The 14,327-nt window shown below is 41.1% G+C and overlaps 1 protein-coding gene across 1 annotated transcript in view; it reads right to left on the bottom strand.

The window, feature by feature from the left end:
* Nucleotides 1-2,144: 2,144 nt before the first annotated feature.
* Nucleotides 2,145-14,327, bottom strand: part of LOC115090114 (serum albumin-like) — a 44,795-nt gene continuing 32,612 nt past the window's right edge. Inside the window, exons 12-15 of the mRNA XM_029598832.1 lie at nt 8,920-9,143; nt 7,433-7,565; nt 4,553-4,607; nt 2,145-2,346 (exon numbers count right to left, since the gene is read on the bottom strand). Coding sequence (XP_029454692.1) covers nt 4,563-4,607; nt 7,433-7,565; nt 8,920-9,143 — 402 coding nt within the window. The 3' untranslated portion in view covers nt 2,145-2,346; nt 4,553-4,562. The remainder of the gene's footprint in view (nt 2,347-4,552; nt 4,608-7,432; nt 7,566-8,919; nt 9,144-14,327) is intronic.

Genomic DNA, 14,327 nt, shown 5'->3' with positions numbered 1-14,327 from the left:
TAACTACAGATTGCTAAATACCAGCTCAACAACAGAGCTTTCTGACACTATACCCTGTGGTGTTGAAGACCTGTGCTTTCTGCTCAGATAAGGACATCATCTTTCATGTGTTCCTGAAGTGTCCAAGGTTAAAACCTCTTGATTTTATGCAGAACAATTTTTCCTTATTTGCTATCAATTTTTCCACTTATTTACAGTATATATGTGTCGGTTATGGGTTCTATCTTACCATCCTCATTAAGATTTAAAGTAGTATATTAAAAGTTTATACTTTAATTCAGTGACTAATTGTATGTGATATTTGAGGTACCTGGGGCTACAGGTATGCCACTTGACTTGATGTATTCTTTTCTCTAATAAAAAGATTTAACACTGGGAAAAAGGGTTAGATTTAGAGAGCGGAGAGGAGATATGTGCACTGCAGTGATTTCATTTATAAGTCTATCCCATGCTACTGATGCTAGTAATAGCAGTGGCTATTTTCTAAGTCAACTTGATTAATAGCAGGTAATGGACTTCTCCTCCAAGAACTTATCCAATCCTTTTTTAAACCCAGCTACAGTAACTGCACTAACCACATCCTCTGGCAACAAATTTCAGAGTTTAATTGTGCATTGAGTGAAAAAGAATTTTCTCTGATTAGTTTTAAATGTGCCCCATGCTAACTTCATGGAGTGCCTCCTAGTCCTTCTATTATCCGAAAGAGTAAATAATCGATTTACATCTACTCGTTCAAGACCTCTCATGATTTTAAACACCTCTAGCATATCCCCACTCAGCCGACTCTTCTCCAAGCTGAATAACCCTAACCTCTTTAGTCTTTCCTCATAGGGGAGCAGTTCCATCCGCTTTATCATTTTGGTAGCCCTTCTCTGTACTTTCTCCATCGCAACTATATCTTTCTTGAGATGCGGTGACCAGAATTGTACACAGTATTCAAGGTGCGGTCTCACCATGGAGCGATACAGAGGCATTATGACATTTTTCGTTTTATTCACCATTCCCTTCCTAATAATTCCTAACATTCTCTTTGCTTTTTTGACTGCAACAGCACACTGAGCCGACGATTTCAAAGTAAATATTATCCAAAGTATTATCATTGTGTATTCTTTCTAGCACATACTTTGTTTCTGCCCCCATATGGCTGCAAAGTACATGGGTACAAAATGACCAGGTTGTGCTGCGCTGCCTGAAAATTCACTTGCAGATCTGTGTTTCAAGACAGCAAAGATATGGTAAATTATTTAGTCAGTTTTTGGGAACTTGAGCAACTGTAACACAGTTTAGTATATAGGCCTTTGTATCTGCTTGCCAATGTTTCCTCTCTTGATATATGCAGGGAAGTTAGGAACAGAGATGAGTGTACTATGGGACAATGTTTGGATCCAAGACATATGTTCCATAACAAACCTACAGAACCAAACCAACTGAAGTTGCAGAGTAGTTTTCTGTCTTTATGAGACTGAAATTTCTCCAGCACTGACATTAGGCCATATGTAGCATTCTAAATTGGAAAATGACCCTACAATCTGTAAAGTCCACCTTCCACTGCCAAGCACCTTCAACATGGTATAGACTTATGTTGAAATATATGGCACCTCTGTTACTGACTTTATATTAGAAATGGTCATTCAGTAAAAAAAAATATCACTAATATCTCTCCAATCTATAACTGTGGCAATGATCCACATGCTACTCAACATCTCCAGGGCCATTGGACTTGAATAAAAAGATAAAAATAATTTCAAAACAAGCAGTGATGAGAGGAGAATTAATAGAGTGTCTGGGTTATATGATAGGAATATTGTACTATTGTATTTTGACTTCTAACATTTCCATTCATGACTAGGAATTCTGTGTTGCACTTTCAGTCAATTTAATGTATTTGCATGGCTATTATGCAACCCCTATATGAGACCAAATCAGCCAATCAGGACAAACATAGTTCTTTTCTAAAGAATAAGTTGAGATGTATATCATTGTGTCAGCTACAAAAATAGTTGGAACTTGTCCTTTGCCTGCAATAATACAGGAAAATATGCTGGGAATCAGAAGTCTGCAACCTGAAACAGGTGGTGAGCGAGGAATGGCAAGCCAACATAGAACTGGATTAAGTTTGATTAAGTCACAATATCACAACTGTCAAGTGTTTTGTAAAGTATTTATTCATTCTTCATTGTACCTAAGGGAAAAGAATAGAAAGCTGCAGAAAGATCAATATCTTCTGTAGGGGCTGTTAGTTTTCCAGGAAACTGAAGACTAAACCAATAGGATGAATGAGACTAAAGCAAAGGAGAACTGGTCTTGCTTGGAGGAATTTGCTTATTATTTTAGTCTCACCGCAAGCTACAAAAACAAATAAACAAAAAAACAGTAAGTTGCTAGGCAGTAAATAAACATTATAATGTTTATGGCTTTACAATATAGTAGAAATAATTGTAGAGGAAACATTGTCCTGTAACTTCAGCCTGAAATTGCATAGGTCTGCCTTGTTAGTGCTCTTCTCAGTCTTACGTAAGTCTGCAAGATTTCCATTAATTTAAGGAAATGTTAAACACATGGAGGAAGATATTCAAAAGAAAACATCTAAGTGAATTAGCCAGATACTCTAACAGCAATGCTGCTGGTATACTGTGATCCTAGGAATGCTTTCAGAGTATGGTTCTGACATTAATAAAGCTACTGGGAGTGCTACAAACCATACTGGGAGGGGGAGGTGAGAGGGGCTGTTGGCCTGATAAGCTATAAACCTTTTAATTATCTTTGGAAGGATCGGATGCAAGGTCTGACATTAATGTTATTGGGGTGGGGGATAGGGCCAACAGGTCTATTCTTTGTTTGGGGGAGGGAGGAGATCATCTCCACTTAACTGGCTATATTCTTTAAATATAGCCACTTAAATTAAAGTTATCTTGGAACACATTTCCAAATTACTTTACCCCTGCTCTGAGGTACATCTTAGCTGACTCTAAATATCTGCCAGATGACTAATCTGGCTAAGTCAACTCTGCCCGGGAACGCCCCTAAAATGCCTCCAAGTTATCCCAATACATTTTAATGTCTTATCCAGATAAAATTTATGCAACTACGTAGCCAAGATTTTCAAACTTTGGGGTTTATCTGGTTAGCTCCAAAGTTATCCAGATAAACCCCTTTGAATATCGATCTCGTGCTTTATAAATATGCTCTTTTTACATTCCTTTTGAAAAACTATTTACAAGAACATTTTATTGGTGATGCTTTATGCTTACTTTCAAAAACATGACACTTTGCTCTCCTTTAATAAATTGCTTAACTTTTCTGTGCTTATTACATGGAAAGAAAGAAATGGATAAGGCCAGTCCTAGAGAATCTGCAGTGTCTTGCTACAGATTTTAATGTTCTACTTTCCTCCTACTCCATGGCTTAATTACAGAGCACACTGTGGATCTCATTATGTATTATAGTCTTCTCTTATAAGTGAATTATTGTTTTAATTACAAACCAGAGTATAAGATTAATAAACGGTCTTGTACTGAAGTGACTGCTTCCTGTCAGCATGCTGATTTTTCTAAATGTTCAAGAGTTTTCGGTAGACTAGACTATTATTATTATTTGGTGGCCAATATTCAGCGCTACTGAGGAGGATAAATAGCGTAATCCAGCTAAGTGGCAGCCGCTGAATATCTGGCTGAGATGTGAGTGGATCAGGGAGGAGCAATTTATCTGGTTAAGTTAGATGGATAAGAACCAATAGTCGGGCTTATCCAATTAAGATAACGAGATAAGATAGAACTGCTCAATAGTAGGATAAGACTTATCCAGAACTAGTGACGTTAAAAAGGGATATTCAGCAGCACTACTATACTGCTGAATATCCCTTCTGTTAGCCAAATAAGTCTTATCCAGCTAACTCACCTAAATGTTCATCTTTGAATATCTACCCCATTATTATCATTTTAGAATCTTTTTGCATTTATGCAGCTAACTTTAGGATAGGTCAGTGGCACAACCAGAGTTAGCCACATAAATTAAGCTGCTAACTCTGCTCCTCCCCATAATGCCTCCCGCCCACATCCTGTATACAACTGACTTATGCAGCTAAATTATAGGTGCATATGGTGTTTAATATCACCGTTTTGCCATTTAGATGAATAGCTCTTTAGTTTTCTGTCTAAATGGGTTTTGAATATCAACCTATAGGTGTATTTAACCAGGCAAAAGATCTAAAATCATAAAATACCCAAATCTTCCAAATTTTAAAATGCCCGACTAACAGAGAGTCTTTTATAAACTAGTCATGTACCTGGAAACTTGTTGGACATTCTCTGCCAGGTCCTACGTTGAACCAAACTTTTTCTCTATAAACACTGCCTTTTTGTAGTTCTATAACTCAATACATCACAATTGATAAATAATCCAGAACTACCTCAGAGAGCTTTGGGTTGCGGATTAGTCATCACATGATAGTTCAAGAAATGCTCCCATTAACATTGCATCCCTTCCCTTTACACATGCATGCAATCATTTGTTTGTAAATTCTACCTTTAAAGAACATCTTTACGAAAGTTACCTGAAATTCCTTATGTTGTAAATAGTGCCTCACATTTTTTTATCAATACTGGTCCCTGTGAAAGTCCCCAGAAAAAAAATTGTTAAAATCATTCTAGATCTTGTACAATATAACAGAAATCTATGTGCTTCTAGTGGGCAGATGTTCCAAGCCCAGGTAAATAGCAAATTATCAGAGTAACTTGAATGTTTGAAAACTGGTCCTACTCTTAGCAAGCATACAGTGAGCCAGTAGGAGAGGAGGCATTCCCGGGGCATGTTTTGGTTGGAGTGAGAAAATAACATGCAGGGACTGTATTTTCAAATTGAGTGCAGATGTAGTTTTTCCAAAGAAAATTTACCTCCCCCCATAAAAAAAAAAAATAAAAAAACTGTTGCAAAAATCTGCAGGTTCACTGTTCCAAAGCAATTTACAAAGGGAACTCACGCACATATTTTCCCCTTAAAAACTAGATATGAAGTCCCATGGATTTTGCACCTAAAGGAATAATTTGAAAATTGCCCCTTATTAATCTCAAAAGGGGTTTTCCCCCATAATTTTCATGAATATTTTATTCTTCAATACAGATATTAAAATCTGATTGTTAGACAATTAAAATTAACAAAAGTATCTGAAACGCTGATCACCAAAAAAAAAAAATTTTTTATATATATATATATATATATCTTCTATGCTTAGGGAAGAATGTGGTGTCTATCTGCAGTCAGCAGGGAGCAGATGCAGGTGTCAGAATGCATGTACACCCTGCTGTCCACTGAGGAGCATACGCAAAGCCTCAGGGTTATGTGCCTAATGTGAGCCTTGCAAGCAGCTTGTCAGATTCAGGAGCTGGGCGTAAAGCCACATGAACGTATAGAATGCAGACACTGGGCGTGCACATTACTTGGTGGACAGTAGGGTATTCATGTGCATATAAGCACTCTAGTGCACACATGCACCCTGTTAATCATGGACAGGTAAGAGTGCACTGTAGTTAGGTGTGAGGAAATGAGTAATGGTGTTAGCCTGGGCAGATGGGTCACCATATGCTTTGGCAGGGCGAGGGAGGCAAGGGAGTGAGTGCTGAGGTCAGGCTGTACAGAAGGGATGGGAATGTGCTGAAGTTGTAATGGGGAAGATGTATCAGGGAGCACAGAGTTGGGCCAGGGAAGCAGATTGGAGGTTGCTGGGGGTCAGGTGTTGAGTTGAAATTGGGGGGGAGGGGGGGGGGCTTGGTGTATTCTGGACTTAGGCTGGGGAAGGAGTGGGATGTAAGTATTGGGGTCTAGATGGGGATGGGTGGAGGAAAGTGCTATATGCTAGGGATATCAGGAGTGAGATTCTAGATGTCATGCAAGGGAAGAATGAGTCCATGTATATTTGTAATGAAACTGGCAATGCAATAGAGAAAGCAAGAGTGGAGGCTGGCCTAAAACCCATCTAAAGGGATCTTATCACTTTTAAACCATATACACAAGTTGTGATTTTTCTAGAAAATAGGTTGTTATATTTTTCTTCATTTAAATCACTGAATATCCTTCTGCTGAAAAATGTTACTAAGACTTCAAGCTGGGTAAAGGGAGCCAATCTGGTCGATTTTAATAACCCTGTGTGTACCAAAGCTGGGAGATATGCACATGACTCGGCACAGCGTGTGTCGCACGGTTTTTCATATCCTCCGGCCGGATACGTGCATATCTCCCAGTATTACACACAAAAATATTTTTCACAAAAGAAGCGGGGTCCGGGTGAGGCACGGGCGGGTCAGAACTGCATCTTGAACTCTGCCCGTAATTCTTGACGCACACAAGTGTACACTTGGGCCCCCTACCATTTAACTTTACTTCCTCTATGGACGGTCACGGCATGTAAGTTGTAAAATAAAGAAAAATAGGGTATCAGCGGGGTTTTAAGGCTCGGGCCTAATAGGGTAAAAGGGAGGCGAGTTAGCTGGAGGGGGGTGGGGGGCGTTAGGAAGTCCTCTCCTTCACTGGAGTGAACTGGGGACAAACTGGGAAAAAAGGTAATTGCGTCGGCGTGCCTCCAGTAAAATCCCCTGCCCCTCCCCCCCAATTCGCCTGAGCAAGGCAGCCTTTGCACGCTCATGCGCACATCAGTATGAAACATGCACACATGCACGCGCGAACCATCGATTTTAAAACGCGCACATACGCTCGTATGCTTTAAATCCGCCGTGTCCATGTGCATGTGCCGGCAAACATGCTCGTGCATGGCTCTTAAAATCTCTCTCAATATGAATGCAACATGCACAAGTGAAGAACTGACCCACATGGGTGGAGCCTTGCTAAGGAGCACTGATTGATAATCCAAACAACTATAAAAAATATCAGTGATGATCCAGCCCCTCAGCTCAGGCCAAGGAATATTGTTCAATGCAGCATACTAGACTCAAGTGTAAGTTTAATCTCTGCTGGGACCAGCAGGAACTCGAGCACATTGTGGAGGTAATCTGCCCAAGCCCAGGACAAGAGACGATGCTTCTGTGGTGACCTCTGCTAGTCCTAGATTGGATCTGAGAGTTCCTCTTGTAGGAGGACTTCCCTCCAGCCTTCAAGGCCAGTGAATGCATGACAATTACCCATGTGAAAGGGGAAAAAACGGGGAGAGAGTAGCTCAATTTAGAATAATTCATGGTGACTAAAATAAATGGAGACCTGGACTATGAAACAAAGAGGATGCCATAAAACAAACTGATCATTTAAAAACTAGGAATCACTAATTCTTTACATTTATTCAATGCATTCTGTGCCAAACTGAACTGGGATCATTCTGGGCCCCTGTATCCTGGCACAGGCTTTCTATGGCTATCTTAGACCACAGATTGCCTTTCAATGTGAAGTTGTCCATATAGTAATCAATATTTATCATAATGTATTGTACCTGTGTTGTAAAGCATTCTTCTGGAGAACCATCTTTACAGCAGTCGTTCACCATTGTTAGGAAAAGTTGAGAGACTTCCTGAAACTGACTGTCTGTCATGGTTGGCTTATTTTGCAGAAGATGAACTAGCAACCTGAAAAGTAAACAAACAGGAAAGGTCTGTTAGCTTCAGCAGCACGCCCCCGTGATTCACTAAAGGCAAAACAAAATGCCGTTAAGCAGGCATCGCAATGGAATAACATTAACATTGCATCTGTGAAAAGAACCCCCCACCCCCACCCCCCACAAAGTCAAAATCTAATCAATCACATATAAGAACCAAAGGGATGAAAAAAAAAACATGTTAAGACTTTTTAAAGAAGATACACAAAACAATAAAGGCTAGATTTTGCAAGACGTGCCGATTTTATACGAGGCGACTCGCGCGTGCAAGGGAGGGTCATTTTCTAAACAAACGCATGGTGATGCGATCGAGCCATTCCCAGTTCCCTGCCTCCAATTAGGGAACAAACTGGGAGGGAGCTCCTTATCCCCCTACCTACCTTTCCTCCCTTTTCCCTTCTCCTCCCCAACCCCTAACCCCTCCCCCCCCCAGCTAATCTTTTTTGTTGTCGTTGTTGGGGGTTTTTTTGGGTTTTTTTTAACTTACTTCATCTTCAATAATGAAGTACGTTCCGAGCACCGGGACAGGCCCTAATGGCTGCTGGCCCAGCTGGCTCCCACCCCGCCCTCGCCCCTTTTAAACCACCCGGCACTTCTGCGTGTACCGGGAGATACGCACGCGCCTGGGCCGTTTTTTAAAATGCGCTCAGCCACGTGCATAGCTCCCATTTTTTTTTGCATGCGCTGGGTCCTGAAAATTTGCCCATATATGTTAAAAAAAAAAATAAAAAGTGTGTGTGGTGTCATAGTAGCACTGTAATCACAATCAAGATTAAGTCCAATCTGCTGGGTGTCTCATGGACTATTTTTTTTTAGACATAAAAGAACATGAATATATAAAGTTTCACAAATTAAGAGAGTGTAAATATAATCAAGCATTAAGCATTAGAGCTTAATCACATACCTACATCCAACTGGGCTGACTGGGATTAAGGATGTTTTGGAGGTGATGTTACAGTGACTAGGGGATGTGGGAAGTGAGCTCCAGTTATTACTCCAGACTGGCATGTACTGGCCAGACTTAGGGGGCTACACTTGTGAATGCAGCAGAAAGAAGTGAGCGTTGCTGGGGCTTTGGTCGTTCATCAAAAAACTCCCTTCCAACTTTAGGTGAAAGAGAAAAACAACATATTACAGAAATAAGACTTCGTTTTTCACACGTCTCCAACTGCTACCAGGAGCACACTCTACCCACTGATCCCGAGTCCATCTGCTACACGTGAGGAAAGACCTCGTTTTTCACACGTTTCCTGCTGCAAAGATTCGCCCACGTCTCTGCTTGCGGTACAGAGGGAAAGCGCCACGGGGAAGCCGTGTGCACTTACACTTGCTTCTTTTCCTGTTGCTCCTTCTCCGACACAGTGCAGAGGTCCTTGTGGAAGGAGAACATGTCAGGAGTGAGGGGTGGCGGGACGTAGCTCTCATCGGGTTTCATTTCGATGAAACACCTGCTTCGTCCAGAGTACGAAAGGTCGCAGCACTGGGTGACCCTGTCGCTTATGGGTACCTTCTCGTGCCTTTTACACAATTCGTTAATTACCATACTCAGCTGTGGAACAGAAACAAAAGAAAACAAATTGGGATTTAGCACCGGGAATTACATCAATGACAACGATGACAGCACTGGGGGGGGGGGGGGGGGCAAATCGCACTACAACTACACAGATACAAAAGTACTCGGGTAGGTTTGCCCCCTGCTTTAGTTTCTCTTGGATTAGGCAGGAGAAACTTTGCACATACATTTGAACTTCTAGGTGTGTGCATAATTCCCTTCCCTGACTCAAGCTTGCCTCCCAAAATGAGTTGTGTATATTTAGCTGTTCAAGAGGGAACAATTTTTAAACCCGGGGATCTGGTTGCCTACTTCTGTGCGCAGGCAGCTAGATTCCTTTTGAAATTGTTCTCAATAATAACCAAGAGCACTGAGCATGAGCCTGCGAAGAGGCACAGACAAATTAAGGGGGCCTATGAAATAAAATGTGCCCAGCCTAGCGCAACCAAAACACGTGCACTGAGATAGTAAGGGGTAAGAAGGAGAAGAAACTCTAGATGGAGAGAAATGGGAGAAGAACTGAGGTAGTGTGGGAAGGGAAGGGAGGGAAGAGCATCTGGAGGGAGAGAAAGGGGTAAAAAGTGGGGGAATGAGGAAAGATAGAGAGGGAAAAGGGAGGAAGAGCTAAGGTGGGGAGGTAAGGGGTTGAGAAGTAAAAGCGCCGAGATAGTGAAGCCATGGTCCGCTTGGTGAACCCCATCTATCTGCAGATGGCCTAAGTAGGGAAGAGGCTTTGGACTGCCGGTGGATCGCAACCTACCAGCAGCTCAAGTGGAGTGGAGGCCACCTTAGGATCCTGATCCAACAGAGGCCAAAGTGAAGAGACGGGCCCAGAGCTCCCAGGGTAGCAATTGGAAGAAAAGAAAAGGTAAAGCTTGTGTGTGTGAGTCAGCATATGTTTGTATGTGAGACAGCATGTGTGTGTGTGTGTGTGTGTGTGTGCACGCATGCATGTGGGAGAGAGGGAGTATGTGCATCTGAGAGAGGAAGCATGAGTGTATGAGAATGAGTATGTATGAGAGAAAGAAAGTGTTTGTGCATATATGAGAGAGAAAAAGGAGAAAGTTTGGGTGCCACTAATCCCCAGATATAGAGAGAGTGGGAATTATTTTTTAATCCTTATAAGTTTTAATTATTGGGGTTTTGATGTGTCTGCTGTTTTGAAATATTTTACTGGTGTTTGGGAAATTTAAAAATAAATTTAAATTAGTTTTTAAATATTGGATGTTTATTCTTCAGCTGCTTGAAATATTTGTTTTTGTTATTAATATGGCTTTACTATTATGATTAATTTTTTATATTTCTTGATTTTATTTGATATTTTATGAAGAATGGTGGTTTCTGTTTTTGCATTGTTGCACTGTAAACAGAGTCTGGCTTTTTGCAATGTCCATTTGTTTTTGTCTGCACATTTCTATTTCTACTTTATGGTTTCTTTATCTGTATTTGCTGAGGGTCTGTCAGTGTTTTGCATGTGTTACAGAGGTGAAGTATTTTGCTAGTGTGTAGCTTCTGTGTAGGGCTATATAGCAGCCTGGCTTGTTCCGTTTTCCTAATAGGAGGTGTATTGGTATTTTAGGAGCAGGTGTTATATTTGCAATGTTACTTTTTCATAGGTCAGATTGTTATTGTTTGAATGCTAGCAGTTAGTGCTGTTTTGGCATGGGAGGTTACTCCTGGCTTTCTGATGGTCAAGCCCACATTCAGCATGCATTACAATACGCCTAATAACATATGGGTATTTTTGCAGGGTTTTCTGGTTGGCCGTGCATGTAAATATAATAAGCAAGTTGTTGTAAGGATATTTTCACCTCAGAAGACTGTACTCTGAATGTTATTTTAATGCAAAATCTGCTATTATAGATGCATAATGTGTAATTGTGTGTTTTGTAGAGGGCTGCAGTGGGGGAGGGGATGCTAGGGCATCTAATACTCTTGCATTGGCCATGAGTTCCAGACGAGAAGGGGTGGACCCAGGTAGGGAGGAATGTCAGATTTTAATGTTTAGATTACTGGAGGGAGATGAATGAATCATGGGGGGGGGGGGGGGGGGGGGGCGGCAGAGGGAGTGCAGTACACTACTTGTCTCACAGGGCAGCAAAAAAAAACCTAGCTCTGGCCATGCTAGGTCAAGAGTACAATGTACAAATCTCATCTTTATGTACCTTTCCTCACTCTCAATCACATCAAATCTTCACTGATGTGTACTGTGCTGTTCATACCTCTTATTGTGCATGTAAAACTGCCTCCCAAACCTCACCTAGAGTTACTAGTTGACCCTTTTATAGTAGTATAAATAGTTGACTTATAGGAGAGCTTTATCAAGTCTCTCTCTCTCATGTGATAAAAACCTGTCCAGGCAGTAACACAGGGTGAGATGTGAAATAACGCAGCTTGCGATGCAGTAACAGGAAAATTTCCCTAAACAAGCACCTTTTCCTTATCTCGGGTGTTAGGCCTGCGAAATTTATAGAAAAATGATTAATCTAGGCTAAGATAGCCGGATAAGTGTTAAAACGCTTCTTAGCCAGCTATCTTACCTAGCAGGATAAGTCTCAAAAAGTGCTAGGTAGCCAGCTAAGTAGCGCTTTTAAGACATATCCAGCTAAGGGGGGGGGGGGGGGGGGGGGGGGGAGAGTAGGCTTTGCTACCCCTTAGCCAGATAAATCGTAAATGATCCAACTTAAAAATGCCTTCCCGCCTATCTTTTCAATACACGCAAATGTGCTAACGTATATTTAAGAGTATTTTGAATTGTGCACACATACATTTGTGTGCATGAGAACGTACGTCCATATAAACGCATATATGGTCACGCATGTGTGAAAGTTATCCTCTTAAAGGTGAATTTTAAAAACGCAACGCATGCTGAAATCATGGAATGTGCAAATACATTGGGCAGGCTCGCACCGAGAAATTTTTAAAAGCCACCGGGAAGCACATGGTCATACGCTGCATGCACAAATGTAAAGATTCCAAAGGGGGGGTGTGGCAAGGGCGTGGTCAGGGTGGGGCATGGGTGTTCCAGGATTTTAACATGAAATTTGCACGGAAATATGTACGTGCACTGTGTGTGCTAGGGTCCCCTACTGCGTAACTTAACTTCTGTTATGGATGATGTGTAAGTTATCAAACAAAAAAAATCTAGGCAGATCAGCGGGGTTTTAAAGGTCAGGGCTAACGGGGAAGGGAGGCTATTAAACTAGGGGGTGTTTGGAAGTCCCATTCCTTAACTGGGTGAACTGGGAACAAACTAGGAAATTGGCAATGGCATCGGGGTATGTGCCTTTTAACATTCCACCACTTATGCGGTCAGAGCGTCATTTGCGCGCACAGGCACACATCCACTTAAAGCTGAGTGCACATCTAAAATAAATAAACAAATAAGCGTGCATATACGCATGCATATTCTATAATGGCCGCGCCCCTAGACACAGGCAGGCGAATGCGCGCACATGTGGCTGCACATCATTATGAAAGTTACCTTAGTGGTTGAAATAATGAAACTATGAAAGATTTTTAGAAAATACATTGGCTAAGGTGGCTCAAAGCGCACAAAAATCTATTGGGGAGCATGCTTGGTAAAAGTTGAGAAGTGCTGATCTTGGGCAAGAAGTGACTTGACCAAGGTCACTCCTTGTGACCTTGGGCAAGTCACTTTACCCTACATTGCCTCAGGTACAAAAACTTAGATTGTAAGCCCTCTGGGGATAGAGAAATACCTACAGTACCTGAATGTAAACCGGTGTGATATCTCAATTGAGATGAATGTCGGTATATAAAAATAATAAATAAATAAATAAAATAAAAAATGGTCCATTTGTTATCCGCTGTAAACATATGATATGTGCAAAATATAAAATGTCTTAAATAAATAAATACAATTTTAAGCCACATCTGTCAATTTTATCTGAGGTCATTCTGCCACTTAACCTTAGAGCAATTCCTCAAATTATGGTACAACAGAGTTTATGGAGAGATTGCAAATCCTTTATAACCGGCTGCTGACAGCGATTATAAATTCTGGCACGAATACATAGGAGTTTACCCATTCTAGGCAGGAACCTTTAAAAAATTAGAAACGTGTTTAATACCAATAAGATTTCTTTTTTTGTTGTCTTCAAAAGTATTAATCCCACAATTTTCAGTACAATAAGGAAGTCTTCTTGCCTTTCCATTTAATAACTCAATAGTGTGTATACAGACACCACAAATAACTATGCATGACAAAAAGCATTATTTATTGGGATTTCCACATAAACGCTGTCCAGTGCTGGCTTTCTGATAATTTCTGTATAAACCAGGGCACAATGATAAGAATGATTGAGGAATGATTGAGACCAGTAAATGCAAATATAAGGCTGGATTTTAAAACCCCAGCACGCGTGTAAGTACAGGGGCCTCAAAAGGGGGTGGTCCCGGGGGGTGGCCCGGGACAGCACCATTCCTCGCTGTCCCAGCATGCGCAAGTTACTTCAGGGCCCGACCTGAAGTAACTTGCAAAACAGAAGGTAACAACAATTTTAAAAAGGGTTTTAGAGGGTGGGGAGGAGAGGGGAAGGGGAAGGGAGGTTAGGTAGGCGGGGGGGGGGGGGGGTAGGAAAGATCCTTCCAATTAAGGAGCGGACCGGGAGGGAACTGGGGAAGGCCCCGATCTCGTCACCACGCGATTTTGCAATATTCCCCCCCCCCCTTGCGCGCGTATTTTAAAACATCTACCCCATAGTCATGAAGAGATTTTTTTTACTAAAGCGCATTAGTAAAGAGATAATAATGCATGTTAGACACTTTAACATGTGTAAATGCTACACTATTTAAGTTGCTTAATGTGGCCTTTATGCAATTTTACATACAAAGGCGGGTGATGTGGATCATTAATATTGCAGTGCATTACCAAAAATCATGTTAAGGAACACTTCAGCATTGTCTACCACAAAATACCAAAATTAACGCCCCCCATATAAAAGGTTTTAACCCCTTTAGTGTCCTGGACTTTAAATTCACAGATAGCAGGGGTTAATTGACAAATTTAATGCAGTTCAGTGACACTTAAATCTGACTGGTTGCAAAATTGCCTACTATTACTTTTCTACACTGAAAAAATGGCTCTAGTATTTGTGTTAAAATGGTGCTCTTTGCATTGCAGCGATTACATTATGATTTAATGTAAAATGAAATGCC

Source organism: Rhinatrema bivittatum, chromosome 1, assembly GCF_901001135.1.
Source record: "Rhinatrema bivittatum chromosome 1, aRhiBiv1.1, whole genome shotgun sequence".
In the NCBI taxonomy this organism is placed as follows: Eukaryota; Metazoa; Chordata; class Amphibia; order Gymnophiona; family Rhinatrematidae; genus Rhinatrema; species Rhinatrema bivittatum.
The sequence above is the reverse complement of the archived record's forward strand: the minus strand, read 5'-3'. Positions and strand labels throughout refer to the sequence as shown.